Below are 20,254 nucleotides of genomic sequence, written 5' to 3'. Positions count from 1 at the left end.
TCAGGAGATTTTCTCTGAGCCGTGATTGGGCATTTAAATTGGGTCACGGTCTTATGGACCCACAGAGAAGAAAAAAAAGAGCTAAATTAGCCCATTTGTATGCCTAATGATGTAATTACTCTCATTCATGGGTGTCAGTTGGGTTTGGTGAGGTAAAGTCTGGTGCTTGCCATATCTCAGCCAATGAAAGTCTACATGTAAGAATAAGTAATGCCAAAAAAACTAAATTTAACCTATAATAAGCAAAGAAATACAATCTTACTTGCAGTCAATCAACACTAAAGTTCCCTCTAAGCTTATAGTTTGTTTGGTTAGTGATGGATGACATTGGACACAGACGCACTTGCTCTCTTCATTCTCAGTCAGGAGCTCATCCACATTTATGTTTCAATTAATTTCCACATCATAATCCCCTGTTAGCCTTGTGTTAGAGACAGGAGTTCTTGTGTCTGGAATGTGTCATGTAGGGGAGCGCTAGTGAAGCAGAATCAGTTTGTTTGACAGCCCTTTGTCCTTAACTGCATTAACAACCCCCCTCCAACTGCAATTTCTTCATGCTCAACACACACACTAATTACTGTCTAAACGTTTGTGTGTCTGTGTGAGAAAGATTATGTGTGTGTAGGTTCTGCTTTCTCACACAAAGTAAACGTATGTCTGTAAATGTCATATCTGCTACAGGATTTGCACAGAAGGAAGTTTCTGTTCCTTGTTGGTGCGGTGATTAAAGGAGGCAAAGTGTGACTTCTATTAGACAAGTTACAACCGAAACTGTGAAGAAAACCCTCATGTTCAGGCACACAGTATTTGTTCCTGTCTCTTTTTTAATCTCTATCTTCATGGCGTACATCACTTTGACTCAGCGTTGTCTGCTAGCTATTAAGTTTATATACTACTGCACTGCAACAGCAAATACATGTAGCTTTAAAATGATGTTAAAATGATTATGTGATACAAAGTCTATTTCAGTTTCTAACTTTCACAAGTAAAAATCACTTAACATGAGTTTACACGTCTGTCACATCCCTGCATGTTGCTCTTGTAAAGTAAAAAAAGTCAAATTATGAAAAACTGCAGCAGAAACTACAACATAATTTCTAATGGACATACTGGACACTGTAACCATACAAACTAGAAAATACTGTGGCAATAAAAAATGCACTAAAACACTCGACGCTCAAGATCTGTTTGATATTTCCCAAACGCTTTGAAATTTAAATATTAATACAAGGTAAATGCATGTTTTATGTCATTCTAAATGTCTCTGACATACATAAGGGGAAACACTGGCAGAGGTAGAAAGTGACTGATTACATGTATGTTAGTACTTTACTTATATATAAATGTTGTACCAACTACATTTATCTGACAGCTGAAGTTTCCAAACCTATACTTTACATTAAACATAGAATAATAACACAAAATATCACTAATCTCATTTTTTCTTTCCTTCCTTCATTGCCTCCTAATTTTTTCTTCTTCTTTATACTGTATATATTACACACACACACACACACACACACACACATATATATACACATACGTCTGTGTGCCACTTTCCTTCCTTTCCTCTTGCTTTAGTCCTTCTATTTTCACTCCTTTATTCCCTTTACCTGGTTTGAAAACATGAAAATCCCCCAAACTTAAGATGTTTTCACCCAGGAACAGAAATACTGTACTCTATCCACCACTGATTTTCTTGTTTTTCTTGGAAAGTATATCATGCAGAATGCCGAGTATATGCAGCAGAACACAGTTTTTAATGTCTTTCCACTGACAGGATATGAGCTCGGTGTGCTGTAAACGACTGATGCAGGTATACAGCAGCGTGCAGTATGACTGTAATACCCATTGTGTTGGAATTAGGTTTTCAATGATTACATATGAGCTTAATGTTCAGTTGTCTACATACTTTGGTTATATAATGAAGCAGGAGTTTTCAGAAGTGAGTTGCACATGTTGTGAAGGATCTCTGGCGCCACCCTCTGGTGAGACGTAGATACAAGTTGCCTGTGTGTTGGAAATAAAAGAAAGATGCAACTGTTAGTGTTTCCTGTAGCTGTGTAAGACTGTCTACAAGCCTCTGGTAACCTCCCTCACCTCACAACTGTCCTTCTTACACAGACAGTTTGTGAGGATGTTCTGCTGTCTGCAAATATGCCAAATTCTTTAATGTTTTACTCTGAGCTTGGATGGATCATGAGACAATGCTCCCCGTCTCCTACACAGGAGTAAAACCCCTGGACTGAAAGACTTTTAGTGACATTTTGCAGGTGAAGCTTTTTTTCACAGGTGCTGCTGCTGGTTGGAAAAACTGCAGCTGAACTTCTGTATATAATTCACACCGGACAGGAAGAGAGGTGGTCTGACTGTCTAAAGTAGAGCTATTCTGCTGTCAAACTGATTAAAAATGTCTTTACTGATATGACTGTATTTGAATAAGAGGCCTCACTATGCTGTGCAGCTGTACTGTAATATGAAGGGGGAAACTGACTGGATTTGGTTGGGAGATACTCAATAATAAAAGATAATAATAAAAGATTAAAAGGATCTGGAACAATAACAGCCAGATAATTCCTAGTTTTAGACAAAGTCTGTGACTTTCAAACAAGAACTGGTTCTGGCCTGATTCAGTAATGACTCTGAGTGATGTGCAGCACTGTGGAAATTGTCTTTTATCCTTTCCGATGGTTGGTATTTTTCAATTAACTTGTAACATACTGTATTTTCCTGGAGAGTTCTTTTGTCCTCATGATGTTGTTTTGACAGCAAATTAACTGCGCACCGGCGTACCTGTTGAAGCTGTCAGAAAACTCCTTCCTGTCCGTCATCCAATCTTCTGGGAAGCTCTTGTCATGTAACTCCGTCAGCTGATCCAGGACATGTTCATGTTGTTTAGGAGTTAACGCTGACCACAAGATGTCAGCAAAGCTGTTCAAAGAGGACTCATAAAGTCAATCTCTCACACAACAGGCAACCGTGATCATAAAACTAATTAAAGGCACTGATTCAGGGGAGGCCTCACACTCATTATGTAAATGGAAGAGATCAGGATGGTTCATGCCGCGACAGATGCTAAACTTAGCTGATGATAATAAATGAAGATAATTACATGGTGGGAACTTTGTAACCTACCTGTTCTCAAGAGCATCCTATTCTGCCATCATACAGATCTCTCAAGATGTTCCTGAATCGGTGGGAAAATCCAGGAAATCTTCAAGAGGAGACATTGACCAGAAAAGTCCAAGAGAGCTGTTGAATAAAAACATGTGCAATTAATCACAGGTCCAATAAACACATGTCTGAGGCAACAACCATTCTTCAGTCTTTTCAGTTATTACATTTAATGCCAGTGATTATAGAGCCAATGGACTTACCAGACCAGATAATAATATGTCATACTATTGATTACAATCAGTAAAATGTCCTCTGCAACGTGGGAAAAAAGAACAATTAGTCCCATCGAGTGCTGTGCACAGACTGAAATGAAGGAGGAAAAGTGCATGCAGGGTTAGACTCATATTATATACTGTAGAATCAAGTTCGTTCTTTCCATAAAGTCACACAGGAAGATAACTTTCATCCCATATTAACACAATTAACAGCTGTTTTTGGCAGGAACACTCACTAGTATTCCTTCAGGGTCACATGGTGTTGGCGTACCTGTTAACGTTCTCAGAAAACTCCTCCCTGGCTGTTGTCCAATCTTCTGGAGAGCTGCTGTTTTCTGAATTCATCAGCCGATCCGGGACATCCTCCGGTGGACTTGTTGTTAAAGAGGAGTGGAAGATGTCAGCAGTGCTGTTGGAAAGTGATTCAGGGGAGGCTCCAAAGTCATGCATACATTAGAATCGCAGAGGTTGGTTGTGCCGTGTGCCAAACTTTGACCACACAGATATAAGTGTATAACCTACCTGTCGATGCTCTCAAGTACGTCTGCTGTCATCCAAATCACTTGAGATCTGCCTGAGTTAGTGGGCTGATCCAGGACGTCTTGGTGTTTTCTCGTAGTTAAAGCTGACCAGAAGATGCCAACAGAGCTTTTGAAAGAGGACAGATGATAGAGATCTCTCACACAAGAGACAACTGCTGCCAATCAAAGGCACTGATTCAGGGGAAGCACCAACTCCTTATGGATCACAAACACAGCAGACAGCTGCCTGAAACCCACCCATCCTTGCACCATTGATTAAAACATTATATCCATTATAGAGTATGTTTCTAATCACAATTAACTATAAACAAGAAGCAACCCTGCAGCAAAACACAACTAATTTGGTACATCTGTTTTCACCATTAATAAATAAAAGAGGCAAAGCATGAGTGACTGGAGGGCTGTTAGCTGTGTTTGCCCCTCCCTCATTACTACCCACTACTTGAGCGAAACCCTCAACCCAGAACTGCTCCAGTGGAGCTGCTCAGTGGCAGCAGATCAGACTGTGGTTTTACTGGGCAGCTTCCAGCTATGAATGTGTAACTGTGTGAATGTGATCAGGGTGTTCCTGAAAAAGAGACCATTGCTCTCAGAGAAACTCCCCTGAATAAAGGTTTTTTTTTTTAAAATAACAAACTTTATTTTTTAATGGAACATAATAACACCCACAATAATTTTTCAAAACAAATCACATGTTGAAATGTATTCAAGCCACTTATAAGACAAAGAGATTTTACTATTATTATCATAGTGTTAGTAAATGAACAAACTGGACATAATACATATATTAACATGTGTGTGATCTGACTATTCATAAACTAACTATTTGCTGAACCGCTTCCTCGAACAGTGATTGTAATAATATAGACAACTGCATACAACTGCATGTAGACAGGAAGTGTCAGAGTTTGACTCTCTCAACATGCTGAAGCAGCGTGCAGCAGGTCTAAGAAGAGTAATAATCAGTATCCAAAGTGAAGCTGCAACCATTAGTTGATTAATCAGTTAGCTGCCAGATATTAAATTAATCGCCAAATATTTTGATAACTGTAACATTATCAAGGTAGCCTAGCTACTGTTACCGTACCGCAAAGCTCAAACTGAATTTATGTACTCATTTTTACCAAGCTGTTATTTGAAAAATCCATTTTAAACAAACCAACATCTGGCTAAGTCAGCTTGTTATTCCACATAACTAAATGGAGTGCTAATGCTAACTTTAACTAAGAACCAACCATATTCACAGCAGCCATTTTGACTTAAGCACAGGTGTAATTTGATATCATTAATGATATCTATTTTATAAGTTTATCAGTAAACCGTGTCCAGAGCACCAGCATGCACAATGACTGGCTACTTAAACTGGTAAAGCTAAACTGATAATTATTAACTTACACCAGTTTTCCTGCTATGACACGTGAAAATATCTGCTGTAAAAAAGTTTTTGGGCTTGAGAACCACAGAGAACTTGGGGAACAAAGAAAGTACTGAGAGATGGATAACGGATTGTTGGTTTGGTCTTTTCATGGAATTTGTTGACAATCAGGAAAAATATATAATTTACGAGCGTCAACCTTAAAAGCTTAAACTTAAAAACGTGTTTCGTGGCTGTGAAGTAGCCTCCTCTATCTGTTCAGACTGAGAAACTTGTCTGTACTTTTATTGTTGTGAAATAAATCTATCTAGCTAACCCTGTGTTGGCCTACCAGTTACTGGTCTTGGAAATTTCCTCCCTGGCTGTCGTCCACAGACCTTGACAGCTGCTCTTCTTGGACTCCCTGGGCCACTCATCCACATACTCTGGGGGTGATGTGTATGTCGACCTGAAGATTTCATACAAGCTGTTAGTTGAAGATCATTGGCACAACATGCAGCTGTGATCGAATAAATAAAGCATAAATCGAATGAGGCGTAACTATGTACGGATAGCCTACATGTGACTGACAGACACCCAAGAGATGATGCTTGAGGATTGTTTATGCCATTAGATAAGCTCTGTTTATGATAAAGACTTAAAATAACCTGCTCCAACACTGTGTTCTGTTAAAAGCAAACTAAAGACCTTCCTGTTGAGTCGAGCATTTTTCTTAAATGATCGCACCATATTTGAACAGTATGTTTGTTTGTATGAACATATGCATGTATGTTTATGTGATTTTTATCTGTATGTATGCATGATGTTTCTGTTTATTTGCACATTTTTGCTGTTTCTTCTTTTATGAAAAGCACTTTGAACTGCTTTTGTATGAGATGGTGCTATATAAATAAACTTGAATTTGAATTAATATTGATAATTGATAGCCCTTAGTTTTGCAAAATAGTAGCATGGTATAGCTAAACTTGCTGTTAAATGATTTATACTGCGGTGTAAGTATAGTAACAAAAAGAGGGACTTTGGCACTAAAAAGACTAACGTTGAAAGATATCTACTTGATTTGACTCATTTGGACGCTGAAGCTTCAAATTAGCTTCAGATAAACTTTTAAATACATTTTTTGCACAGAAGGAGGACTGTGGATTTTGTCAGGAAATCTCATATTAATCAAACATTAATGAAAGTTAGCGTCTATTTATTTTCTTGTCTACTAACTTTGATAAATGACACATTCTTTCTAACTTACTGGCTGCTGCTCTGATAATCAATACTCACATCTAAACATACAAAGAAGCACACACACTCACAGAGAGATATCCTTCAGATGGCTCTTGATAATAAAGGGATGGCTGAGGACTTGGCTCGGGGAAATCCTCTCTCCTGGATTCATTTTGAGCATCTCTTTTAAGAGCTCGATGCACTCCCATCTGTCCGCCACTTCTGCCTGGGCCTCGTCATCCAAATCCAGCTAATTAAACAGTCACTGTTACCATCTCGGTTCATTGATAGAAAATTACTGAAATTGGCTTTTCAAGAGCTACTAAACACCTACCTTTTTCAGAGCATCCAGAGAGCAGAATTTGTAGGTCCTCTGGTATTTGGGGTTCTCAGTATCTTCGCCTATCTAAAAGAAAGGTAAAGGTTTATCTTAGTTACCCTCTTTAAATTGTTGATGGTTGTAAATTATTAGCGAAGTGCAAGAACATTTTGGGACTACTCTTAATTGAGTGAAGACAACAGTGAGGATGGTATGGAAATATCAAGAGGGGGTATTGTCGTACCTTCAAACTCCACCGACCGCTAGACTGTTTTTCAAAAAACAGTCTTGATTTTATCCCTGAATCCAGATAGTTATCATCTGGTTGGCCGAAGAGGTCGATCATGTATCTTATCTGGAGTTAAAGTGGTATATAAAGATATTATACAGGGCATTTTACGTGGCTACACTCATAATATTTAAAATACCAACAATAATATTTAGAATTACAACTTCTCCCAGCTTGTCAGAGACAGTAGATAAGACTTACAATAAATCAGACATAAAACAAAGAGTTTTATATTTTAAAAGGACAATTTAAAGAAATTAAAGTTAATTATAAGAATTCTGAATAAATTACCGAGGCTGAGTCACATTTATTCATCTTTCTGAATCTTTGAAGAGGGGTAAACACTAAGTATTACAGGTTGTGTTTATAAGGGGTTATACATACACAGCACATTGTGCTAAAAGCTTCAAAATGCACTGTTAACCATTGTGAGGATGCTAAACAACTGATAGGAATACTGGCCAAAACCACTGAAATAAAACCAAGGTATAAAAGAGAAAAGCCTAACCGCTCAGGTGAGAATAGACGGGTGGAGCAATTCTGTCACAATAGAAAGAAATCAAAGACCAGTGACAGTAAATTACTTGCCAAGTCATGTTCAGAGGTGCCAGGGAAAAGGATCACACCAAGCATTGCCGCCATAACACACCCCAGCGACCACATGTCGATTGCCTCGGAGAACGGTGCCCCTAGAATAATTTCTGGTGACCTGAAAGTGGACCACAAGAATGAGGAACATTATTATATTCTGTGTAATAAAATTACTTAGCACAGAGCACAAATATCCTACAAACTAGTAATCTGCAAACATAGTATTGCATAGTTTCTCGGAGCCTCACCTGCAGTAACAAGTTTGATATAAACCTCCCTGTTGGGCTTCTGATCTGAGAATTGCCAAGCCAAAGTCAATAAGCTTCACCCTGAAGGGCAGCCTGAGATGATCCACCAGCATGATATTGTCCATTTTGATATCTGTGTGGATCACACCAACGTTCTTCAGAGCATTGAGCGCAGTGGCCAACTGCAAGAAAAAAATAATATGATTCAGAGCTTCTACCACAGTTTAAAACAGATCAGAGCTTTTAGTTTTGCTTGTTTTTTTAATGTTGTACCTGCTGGATGACAGTTCTGACATCCTGTAACTGAATAGGAACTAAAATTCTCTTTCTCCAGCGATCATGAAGGCTGATGTCTAGTATCTCAAACACCAGTGCAGTTCTTTTGTCCATTTGGAACCACTCTTGAAACCGGACAATGTTGTGCTTATCCAGTTCTTGCCTCATGAGGTTTTGCAGCATAGACAACTGGAGATATGGGACAAATTTTATTTGCTTTACTAGTAGTCGATATGTTCCTTTGAAGCCCCTCCCATAAAAAACAGGTCTACTTACATACAAGGCAGGAGTGCAGACAGAGAAAGCACTGCTGATAAATCTCAATATTTTAATATATAAAAGCCATCTTATTGATTTACAGTAAGTCGATGAAAATTGTCACTTTTACACAAACTAATACAGTATATTTATATACTTTTCCTATAATATTTCTTGGTACTGACTGCAGGTGCATTTTGTAGAAATTAAATTAAAATTAAATTAATTAAAATTACTGTTTTACATCCAAAATCAATGAAGTAACTCACTCACCTCTTTCTTTGCATTGCTGGTGTTTCTGGATATTTTTACAGCCACAGTCTCCCCGGAGTCTCGTTTATAACATTTTGCCACAACTCCAAAGCTTCCCTTCCCCACAATTTCCAGACACTTGTAGTTTGTGGGGAGTTTGAAGGACAGAGTGGTTTTTTTAGGAGGTGGATTGTGTCTGTCTGATGCCATAGTAGATTTATATTTCTCAAGAGGAATGATTAGTAAAAACCAAGTCAAGTCAAGTCAATTTATTAATATGGCACATAAAAACAACAACCGTTGACCAAAGTGCTTCACAGAGAGATTGAATTATGGGATTATTTGATAGATGGTTACAATCAAACAAAAACACATGAATGATCAAATATAAACACAGGAAGGATCAAATAAAAACACAGATTTAAATAAGAGGGTATAAGTAAATAAATAAAAGCATAGAATATATTGATAAAATCACAAACAGCATTGCACAAACAACAAATAAAATACAAACAAACAAAGCCAGAGTGTGGTTAGAAATGTCTTCAAGATGACAATTAAGAGAGTAAAGAGAAGAGATGTGTCTTTAGACGAGGTTTAAAGATATCAGTGGATGGGTAAGATCTAATTGTTAGTAGCAAACTATTCCACAATTTAGGGCGAAAAACTGAAAATATTCAATCACCTTTGTTTTTTAACTGGGTGTGTGGAATGGAGAGCAGTGATTGTGTGCTCCCTGTGTTTCCCCCACACCTGCCCTGCATCAGCCTCATCAGCCCTGTGTTTCCCCCAGCCAATTCCTTGCCTGTTTCCCATTTCCTTATTTGTTCAGTTTGTATTTTAGTCCTGGTTTTCTGTTCAGTCTTTGTCCTCAGTCCTCTGTGATGACATTCTGTGTACCAATATTCACAGAACTTGGAGCACTTTTCTGATGTCATAGATGGAACAAATCCGAATCACTTAGAGAGTAGAAGAAGTACTCAGATACTTTACTTACAATACCATAATGTCAAAATACTTCATTACAAGAAAAGGCTGTGCATTTAAAATCTCACTCAAGTAAAATTACAGAAGTATTACTCATTTTACTTAAAGTATTAAAAGTAAAAGTACCATGTTAACCCCTACATACTGTTCAGGTGAAATTTGACCCATTTTTACATCGGAGAGCAGTAAAAACACCTTTAACCTTTCTTTTAGAAATTTTATGACTGTTCCTAAAGTGCACTGTAAAAAAAAAGTTATTTCACAGAAATTTACTGTATTATTTTACAGTTTTTTGGTTGTTTTTTTTTTGTTTTTTCTACATTAAATGTAAATGCCATAAAAACACAGTAAATTATTTTTATTAAAAATATTCACCAAGGCAAGAAGGCTGTAATCTGTAAATTCATATAATGGAATATTATAGTTTTTTTTAACAGGATTTTTCAATTACTTAATGGTCTTGAATGTTACGTTACATTGAATTCTATGTAAAAATACAAATAATACACACCCTATGTAAAATTAAGGCAACTTTCTGTTTTTTTTACTTTAAAGTTAATGTAAAAAAAAGAAGTTTTAAAAAAAGTTAAAAAAAAAAACACTTACTGTCAAATATTGGTAAAAAAAAAAAAAAACCCTTTAGTTATTCTACAAAGATTTTTTTTTAAAAAATACAGATATTTACTGTAGACATTATCTGCATTTTTACAGTCCAACTGTTGTAAAATAAAAACAAAAAAATATATAAAATATTGCTAGAATGCTAAATAAATGTATAAATGTGCACAAAAAAATGAAAAACAATGCAGAAATACCTTAAAATTACCAAATTTAAATAAGGGCTTGTTTTATACAGTATTCTTTTGTAAATTCATAGAATTATCCAATTTATCCTTACGACTGCCCCATCCCAACTCTTTTCAGTTTGCTTTGAACACTTTCATACCAGGATATTCAAAACTGACTAAACAAAGACATAAATGGTCAAATTAATGCATATCAAACAATTAACGGTGATACTAAACTGAGAAAATATATGCTGTAAATAAAGAATAAAAGCATTTTAAAATTAAAAAAATGAATAATCCTTGATAAATTATTCAAAACTCATCATTACAGGCAACAAGTTTAAAAATGAAAACAAGATTTTAAAACTTGAACTACAATGCTACCACATCCGTCACTGAGCACAATAAGCGTTTGATAGCAGGTTCATCAAGTAAAATGTAACATATCTTATGTTAATTTATATTTCAAGAATTTTGCATTATTGCTTCTCCTTTTTACATTTTGCTACTACTTAACTTATGACACCCCTTCTGGATAAACAGCTTTTTTACAGCAAAACATTCTGAAACTGATCATAAAAAATGAATCATGTGATGACGTGAGTTTGGTTTGTTTGGTTAGCTGATGGTAGTGTAGAGGCTGCTGGGATCAGTGGAGGCAGCAGCAGAAGAGGAGGAAGGTTTTACAGTGCTGTAGGTCACTGCATCATCTTCATCAGCATTATCTTTGCCCCGAACCTGAGAAACAGCACAACATAAATTACACAAGATACGACTATGTGAAATCCACCACAACACACTGCCACATGTTGAAAGACAGAAGACAGAAGCATCAGACTTCTTACCCGGGCTTTACTGTCGGTCTTCCTTGTGTAGCTGATGGAGGCGTAGGAAACACCACCTTCAGGATCATCCTACACAGTGAAGACAACATGATGGCTGCTCAGTAACATGTGGATTTATACTGACTCACCTCTTCAGTTCATTCAGTTCAATTCTAGTTGTATTCTGTCTTCTTCTATCTTGCAGATGACAGTTAGACTCAAGAGTTTCTATCATACTGCCACATTATGGAAAACAAATACAAGTAAATGTAATGTCTAGTGTGCGATCTCATTGGTCCTGACTGGTTTCTGAACCAGACTGAGTCACTGCAGGGTTTAAGCTAAGCTCAGTCCCTGACTCATCTGACCTCTTTTAGTGAAACTTTTAGTGTAACAACACAGTCAGTAATGTTTATTCTTGTTCACTTTTACAGAACTTAAAATAACAATGACTGAAAATGACCATACATACTGGTTTACTCTCTAAAGTCTTATAATATCAATCATATAATCACAATAATAATCATAATAATCATCATATAAACCTGATGATTGAATTTTAAACTCACAGTGTTTTCATCCATCTGTATGTTGTTCCCTGAAAGACAAAGAGAGACGATTTTAGTTTCAACACTGAAAATCCAGGTTTCTCAAAAAGTTTCATCTGTGGACTTTCTCACCTGTAGTTTTCTTCCGTCTGATGACAACCACAACAACAGTTAGTAAGAGTGCTGCTAAACCCACAGCCACAATGATGTACCACCACCAACCTGGAAAGAGAAAGAAAACATTAAAAACATTCAGGCTGCAGCTTTCTGTTCTGTTCAAAATCCTGCTGCTAAACTAGAAGAGAATTCACTCACTACTACTATTGTTTCTCTCACACAAACCTTAGTTTTCTACTGTTATCATGTCTTGAGCAAAAACAGTCCAATTCAACTTCAAAATACTGATTTGCAAATATTCACAGTGAGGAGCATTACTAAACACTCGACCATTTACTCAGACATGTGTTTGAACACTGACTGAGACTGACTGACTGATGAAGATAATATCTTTACTCACAGCCAAACATTAGTCTGACACTCATACTTCATTGCATCATAACAGTATTCACACTTTAGACTTTAAAAGAGGAAGACAGAGAGACATGGCATTATTGGCTTATGTATAAAAATAATCCAGTTTTTTAAAAAAAAAGAAAAGAAGTTGAATCTGCTGTTATAGGTTTCCAACACACTCTGCATGATTTTTTACATAAATGAGGGCCTATATGTACTTTTCCTTTTCACTCTTTCCTTTCAGTAACAATGTTCTAAATGTATTATAAATTAAGTATTCAGACAGTGTTTTGACGAAACTGTATCTGATTATGGTCATGCCAATAAATCCCTTTGAATCTGAATGTTAGTTAGAGAAGCAAATGCTAAATGTTCAGTTTCTACCTTGTTGGGTATCATTGTTTGCAGGCACTTTCAGGTCTTTGTTGTCTCTGCTTTTGTGCTTTCTGACATTATTGTAGTTGATATAATTGTTGCTGTCGTTGCATCCTCACCTGCATCTATTCTGCTGTTTTTAAATTAAACACTAGCGACTCATGCTAACATACTCACAATGACAAAGCTGACATGCTGATGTTTAGCAGGTGTAATGTTTGTACATGTACTATATTTACTGTTGCCATGACGATGAAGGTCGCCTAATTTTAAGGAAGTAGTAACTTTAACTCACACCACATGTTTCTCTAACATTAACAAAGTGATCATTTTAACTCAAACCATGATCTTTCCCTAAACCTAACCAGACCTGAACCACAGCATTGTCACATCATAAGACATCATTATTGTTTAACAGTGATGTGTGACAGTTTTGGAAAGCACAGACAAATGATGATGCCCTGCCGATTACTGCTGATATAGACACCAGAGTAGAAAATGCTGATATGTGTTGTTCTGGAGTCACATGGTCAAACCACGTATTTGGTTGTTTAATTTGGAGGATTTGTTGGTTTTTCTTGCTGTAATCAATACTTACCTTCATAATGCACTTACATTATAAGTGATGGGGATCAAAACCAACAGTCCTCGTTTTGAGCAAAAATGTGTTTCAAGGTTTATCTGTTGGTACAACCATGTCTCCTAGAAATGATGTTCATATACAATTAAATTGTTTTCCCAGTTACACTGTGTTGGCAAATCACTGCCTGGATCACGATCAGAGGCAACACTTTTTCGAATGAATGAAGCTATACATTTAAATTATCAGTCTGAAGTCGCAGGGAGGAGGTTGTGGTAGATGACGGACGTACAAGAAGCACCAGAGAATGGGGTAACTTAACAACGTGCTTAAGTCACTGCAGACTTTTTTCTGTATTAAAGCAAGACCATGATCTTTCCCCAACCTTAACAAAGTGCTGCCAGCGCCTAAACATCATCATACAAATTTTAATATTTCTATAGTTTCTTCTGAAAGATCTGATATTTAGGTGGAAAAAAACTCCGACTACATTGTCTGTGAACATTTCACTCACATGTTCAATATCAACATTTTGCAATTTGCCAAATATTTTAATTAACAGTATTTTGTCATGTTGAGAGAAAACATAATTCAACGAGCATTAAGTTTCTACTAGAAGTGCATTATATTGAAAAGTGTTCCTAACATTTTTTCCACCCCATTAACATACATGAGGGAGGCAAAATATCAGGAACACTTTTCAAAAAATGCACTTAAGTACATTTTTAAGTAAAAGTAGAATTTATGGCAGAGCTGTTGTTGTTCCTAATAAAGTGCTTGGTCAGTGTTCAGTATATGACATACAGTATATGTAATTTATAGTAGACGGGGTTGGAAAATAATATGAGGCTTCAGCTTTCTCAGTTAGTCAAATAAAGTAACAGAGAGAGAAACTGTAAAGAAACATACAGAAAATGTTGAGTTACCTTGTGGTGTAATTGTAGCCCAGAAATTATACAATTAGAAAATACTTCATGTTTATCATCTGCAGTACCTCAATGAGAAAGAATATCATCTTAAAACTTCAAATCTATAAAATACACAAATATTTTATGTAAATATTTACATCAGTCTGAAGTGATTTTAAACAGCTCATCATATTCTCACCTGTTTTCTCAACTGTGGTCCAACAGCTGAAGATAAACAGCTGCACTTTTCTGTCATCATGTGTCACAATACACTTTTTGCAATTTGAACTGATTAAAAGTCTTTGGGAAAGAATGTCTACATCTACACTAGTAAACAGCTGTTTTCACATATTGCCGGGGCAGCAGTGGTTGAATACATTGAATAAAATGTTGAATACATATGAGTGACTTTGTTGCTCACCTTCTTGTGTTGTTGTTTCAGCCACACCTGACAGATTAAATAACAAAAACCAACAAACTTTAAAATGAGACAAAAACACATTGTTCACCATCTGCTGTGACTAAATGAGAAACATTTATATCAACCTAAAACTTAAAATACATCAAATAAATAAATGCAGTTTTGTCATTTTTCATATCAGAATAAAGTGATTTTAAACAGCTCATCATCTTCTCACCTGGTTTCTCACATGACAACTGAGGACTGATGTTACACAGCTGCACTTTTCTATTGTTGGGATCTGTGACGTTACACTTCAAAAACTCATGATTTGGTGTGTAAATATAATGAGAAGTCAGGAAGGACACAGTGGCTGAACAGGCAGACTGTGATGTCTTCAAGTCTTTGTTATCTTTGTCCACATCTTTACCCTTAAACAGCCACTTCACTGTGTGTCTGCACGCATCATATGTCGACACAGAGCAGTTTAACGTCACCTCATTATTGTCCTTATATTCAGTCACTGGTGAAGATGGAGATATTGTGAGAGAAAGACAACAAGAGTCAGATTAACTTCATCACTGTAATCATAATTATTGTAATGTTTCAGTATATTGTTCTAACAAGACAGTTTGAGCTGAAAACATTATGATGTAAATACTCACTGGTAACAACAGACAGATCAACCTGAGAAGCTTGACCTTGTTGTCGTCCTGATTTGAACTGTCTGCAGGTGTAACGACCAACATCCTCAACTGTGACCTTCTTTATAACCAGAGAACAGTTCGCTGTAACATTCAGTCTGTCTGATTTAGATTTGGCTTCTTCACCAATCTGCCCAAGTTTCATCAGCACTACTGCTGCTGTGTTTCTTGAAACAAAGGTCCAGGTAGTACTGTTATATTTATCCTGATCCTTTAACACATTTTGACAAGACAAAGTAACTTCATCTCCATCTCTGACAGTTAAGGAGGAATCTTGTCCAGTTATGTCTGCTGAGAGATATGAGAGAGGAATATGAACAATTAACTGAAATAAATAGAAATATGACTGTCATGTTCATTGTTAGTGTGAGGATCATTTTAGATACAACAGAACTTTCTAAATGTGTCTCATCTTCAGTTTTCAGTTCATTAAACTCAACATATTAACAACTAACAACATACTCGTCTCAATTTAAGAAGGTTAATAAAATACTAAATTCATCTTTTTTTCTTACCTGAAAACTGAAGCACCAGTATCAGAAACAACATTTGAATCCGTCTGAATTCAACCATCCTGCTCCTCTCTCTCATCGATCTCTGCTTCTCTTAACTGTCGCAGTCTCTAAAGTAATGTGTGAAGTAAGGCGTCTTCTTCCTGTCATTTGTATGTGTGTCACTTCCTCTTCCTCACTCTGCTGCATGTACAGTCCAGGCAGTAAGTATTTGGACAGTTACACAGTTTTTGTTCTTCAGGCTCTGTGTTTCAGCACATTCAATCTGTAATAAAACAATGAATACTGCATTAAAGTACCAAGTCTCAGCTTTAATTAGAGTGGTAACTGTAACTGTAAATGTCCAAATACTTACTGTCTGGACTGTACGTAGGCAGACTGATCAGAGTTTTGTCTCTGAATTCTTTTGCAACCAAAAACTAATTAACATATTTACTTTCGACAGTTTAGTTCTTATTCACTGTGACTGACAAGACATTGACTCACATTTCTTGATCAGTGATATGACGGGTAGCAGCACTAAAGAGGTCAGAGGTCAGATGTCACAGCTGTCTGACAAAGATCCTGTGAAACTGGGATGTAATCACGGATCACAAGGTAAAGAAATATGTTTCTGCAGTCAGAGCAGCCATATTAAACCATATTAAGATTCAACAAGTGCACACTGTGTTCGTTCCCACGGTGTATTTGTGGCAATGACGTGTTTGACCTCCTGAAAAGAAGAAGAGGAAGTTGAACGTGTGAAGACTGTTAAGTAAGATAAATGGTTGCAGTAACGCAACTCTTCTTAGGAAACACACAGACAGACATGTTAATCCATCTGAATTCAACCATCGTGCTTCACGATCCTTCTTTGTCGATATCTTCAGAACAAGAGATCGACGCTCTCAACTGTCAGAGTCTGTAAAGTAGTTTGTGTTGTAGAGAGATACAGCATCTACCTCCTGCAGTTAGTGTGATGTCACTTCCTCATAGTGACACTTAGTCTTTTGTCAGCTGTTGGATTTACTGTATTTTCATCCAAACAGTCAAAAACTCATTTTTACTTTGACATTTGTAACATTTAGTTGTGTCTCATCCACAGTGATGCAACGTTTTTGATCAGCAATAACAGAAGCTGCCGACAGTCAGAGGTCAGAGGTCACAGCAGCCTGACAAAGATTGAACAGGATGAACATATGGGATGGAGACATGATTATGTGTCACTGATTACAAGACAAAGGAATATGATTCTGCCTTTAAAAGAGACATTGAGGCAATCTGATGCTGTAAGAAGCAAACTACTGTATATTAAGGCTCATATTTTGTCTTAAGTGCACACTGTGTCCAGTCCCATGATGCATTTGTGACGATGACGTGTCTGCCCTCCTGAAAGGAAGAAGATAAGAATTGAGGAAGTTGAACATGTGCAGATTGTTAGTTAAGATAAATGTTTGCAATAATGCAGCTCTTCTTTTCTGTAGATAGTGTTTATTAGAAAACAGACAGGATTCATGGTGACGTCTGACAGCACACATGAACAGACAGGTGAAGAGTCAAACTTTGACTCTTGATGCTCAACATGGTGCAACATGGTGATACTGTAGCAGCTGTAAAAGAACAGATAAGATGATGTTTTAGTGGTCTGAGACCTGTTAGTTCCTCATTGTATCTTTGAGGTCAGTTTTTCTGAGAAATGAGTGTCAAGTGTTTTAGTGAGAATGTGGAAACAACAGCAGCAGAGCTCTGGAGGTTTTACCCTCTAATGATGACCACATAAGAATCAGAAACACAAGAAGCTCACAGGAACAGACAGTCAACACTTTATGAAAAGACAAAGAGGAGTTTTCTGCTGAAATCTACTTTAATCTCTGGAAGGTTTGAGGTCTCTGAGACTCCAGCAGTGCACGTTAATACATACTGATGCTGAGTTAACTTGTTTATACTTAGTTGAGCTTCAGTTCAGGCAGCTTAACATTTAATATGAAGGTTTTTCATGCTATATGCACACTGTAGAGGTGACTTTGGTCATTTAAGCTGTGTGAAATGTATTAACAGTCATCATAGTGAAGCAGTAACTTCCACAGCTTGAGGCTTTGTTACGTGTGGCATGTAGGTGCAATACTGCACACTGCCTGTGGGAGTGTTTTCTCTGTCTCTCTCCCTCTCTCTCTTTCTCTCTCTGTCTATCTCTCTCTCTCTCTCTCTCTCTGTCTCTCTCTCTCTCTCTCTCGCTTTCTCTCTCTCCGGTGCTCTTCCTCTCTCTCCCTCTGCCTTCCTTTGTAGGAATGAAGCACCTGGAGCCAATTATTCCATGAGAGAAAAGGGGGAACCTGAGGGGTGGTGTGGACACACACCTGATTACTGACAGCAGCAGTGGCTTATGGGGATTTTTTCTTCTTCTTCTCTTAGTTTTCTTCTCAACATGGTTTAGAGTGTTGGGTTTTGTTATTTTAGTTTGGGATGGAGATTACCGGTAGTCTAGTTTTCGGGTTTGGTTTTGATTAGGTTGAGTACACTTTTCTTTTAATAGGTAGGGGAATGAGCTGGGTGCAACGGCCCATGGCGTGGCTGGCCCAGTAACTTCCCATCTTTTGTTCTGTTTGGCTGGGATCTTCATCTCCTTTTGTTTGTTTTTTTTCTTTACCTTTTAAGTATGGTTAAATAGTTGAAAAATAAATGGCTGTTGTTAAAGCAGAGGTTTTGGCGTCCTTGTTATGTTTCGGTCTCCAGGGGGAGCCTTTGTTTGGTGAGGCCCTAACATATTGGGGGCTCATTTAAACGTTTTGTCACACTGGCGTTGCTTTTGTAGACTTGCTTTCAACACAGAGTGCGGGTAAGTTGTTGTTGGCTTTGTTTGTTTCACCTTAGTGTGGTAACTGTGCGTTTTGGTTCAGCGCAGTTACTCGTGACTACAAATTGTGTCATTGTAACTTTTTTTTTGCCTCTCCAAGTGTTAATGGATACATAGTTGACACTGTGGGGTGTTGCATTGATACATTGGTTCGTTTGCTAGTTGTTTGATAGTGCATACGTTGTGTGTATTAGTAAAGTTTTACGCACAAGTGTGTTGAACACCACTGACCGTGTGCTGCTGTCTTGTATGGGCAACATTTGGTGTGTGTGTGTGTGTGTTTTGTATCAGGCTGTAGTTGACCTGTTCTTCTGGTTTTGTGGTTGAACTTGTATTCTGATGGAGATTAATCTTGAAGAGTTTGCTGTGCAGCCTAGCCTTGATAAATTCCATCATTGCACGAAGGAACATTTGATTGTTATTGCTGACCTTTTTGATGTCAGTGTGTCTAAAAATTTGAGGAAACAAGTGATAAAATCAAAATAAATAAAATCAAACCGGCTCCGTCTGTCTTTATATGCAGCCTCTGATCACAATGCATCGTCATGTGCTTTAACACTGCTGAATGTAGATTGAATTATTGGATTTCTGTGCATTCTCAGGTAACTTTGAGTGTATTTCTATTTGTATTTAGACACATTTTAGATCCAAGTGTGAATAGATGGAAGATTTAGAGGTGAAAGAACAGACAGATAAGGGAAGTTGTATTCTGAGTAGAAGCAGGACGTCTATAGCTGAAAATATCCACCTTTCATTATCAGTCAGAACACTGTTAGTACATGAAATAATTACATAACACAGTGTAGAATTAAGTGGTTAATATTTCTTTATTTGCGTATTATATTATTATCAGATATAATAAAGAGAAGACTGTTACTGACTGCAGTAAGACTCAAAGCTCATTCAAACCAAACACATGTTGGCTTCCTGACAAACATGTTAACAATAATAAATGAAAGTTAAAATTAATTCTTCTGTAAATTTAAACATGAAACTGATCTGAAGCTGCTGCAGCTTAAAAAGCAGCAACAAAAGTCTTAAAGTCAAGTCTAAATTCTTCCACTTGAAGCAGATTTAAGGAAGTTAAATGAGTTAAAATGTGAGAAAAGCTTGAGAAATAATGCAGGAAAAGACATTTAATAAAACTCACAGCTTCTTAACAAGAGATAAAATCCAGATTTGAATATTGTTGTCCAAGTCAGACTAAAAATAAAAATTTCTCAGCACACAAAACATACAAATCTCAAAGTGATCTTATGATTCTTTCTTTATGTAAAGAATTCAACTACTCATGTAAAACTGAGACCATATTAATGATATAACAGCAAGGGAGTCATTTCTCTGGTGAGTTGATGTTGGTGTGGAAGTCGTTGATCAGTGGAGTCTGACAGAAGTAGAAGGTTCTCCAAAGTTTTCATAGTTCACCGCACCATCATCTTCATCATTCTGCTCCTGTGAAAAACAACACAAAGAAACCCACTCTGACACACTCACACTGAAAACTCACAAATCACAACCCTAC

General features: G+C 37.0%; 2 protein-coding genes and 1 long non-coding RNA gene across 4 annotated transcripts; all 3 read right to left on the bottom strand.

Annotated features, from left to right (window-relative positions):
* Positions 1–1,591: 1,591 nt before the first annotated feature.
* On the bottom strand, positions 1,592–9,637 carry LOC123000040 (homeodomain-interacting protein kinase 2-like). 2 transcript variants are annotated; one of them, XM_044377477.1, is made up of 13 exons: positions 8,782–9,637; positions 8,248–8,439; positions 7,975–8,156; positions 7,724–7,844; positions 7,091–7,201; positions 6,862–6,933; positions 6,617–6,777; positions 5,641–5,757; positions 3,915–4,040; positions 3,664–3,801; positions 3,136–3,252; positions 2,794–2,931; positions 1,592–2,010 (listed from the first exon to the last, which is right to left on the bottom strand). In XM_044377477.1, exons 1-11 carry the CDS (start codon positions 8,968–8,970, stop codon positions 3,177–3,179), a joined length of 1,485 nt encoding a protein of 494 aa, XP_044233412.1. In that variant the 5' UTR covers positions 8,971–9,637; the 3' UTR covers positions 1,592–2,010; positions 2,794–2,931; positions 3,136–3,176. The 2 variants fall into 2 exon arrangements, with proteins under 2 accessions (XP_044233412.1, XP_044233413.1); XM_044377478.1 differs by having other exon boundaries at positions 3,664–3,765.
* A 997-nt stretch (positions 9,638–10,634) lies between these two features.
* On the bottom strand, positions 10,635–12,868 carry LOC122965752. Its single transcript, XR_006398291.1, has 5 exons — positions 12,805–12,868; positions 12,040–12,129; positions 11,929–11,957; positions 11,381–11,449; positions 10,635–11,273 (listed from the first exon to the last, which is right to left on the bottom strand). It is a non-coding gene; the product is annotated as an uncharacterized LOC122965752 (long non-coding RNA).
* Positions 12,869–14,719: 1,851 nt separating this feature from the next.
* LOC122965713 lies at positions 14,720–15,960 on the bottom strand. Its single transcript, XM_044329892.1, has 3 exons — positions 15,903–15,960; positions 15,349–15,675; positions 14,720–15,206 (listed from the first exon to the last, which is right to left on the bottom strand). The coding sequence occupies exons 1-3, from the start codon at positions 15,958–15,960 to the stop codon at positions 14,830–14,832; spliced, it is 762 nt and encodes a 253-aa protein (XP_044185827.1). The 3' UTR covers positions 14,720–14,829.
* Between the last annotated feature and the right edge of the window lie 4,294 nt (positions 15,961–20,254).

Source organism: Thunnus albacares, chromosome 16 (genome assembly GCF_914725855.1).
Source record: "Thunnus albacares chromosome 16, fThuAlb1.1, whole genome shotgun sequence".
Lineage (NCBI taxonomy): Eukaryota > Metazoa > Chordata > Actinopteri > Scombriformes > Scombridae > Thunnus > Thunnus albacares.
Note: the sequence above shows the minus strand (reverse complement) of the source record. Positions and strands in the feature narration are given on the sequence as shown.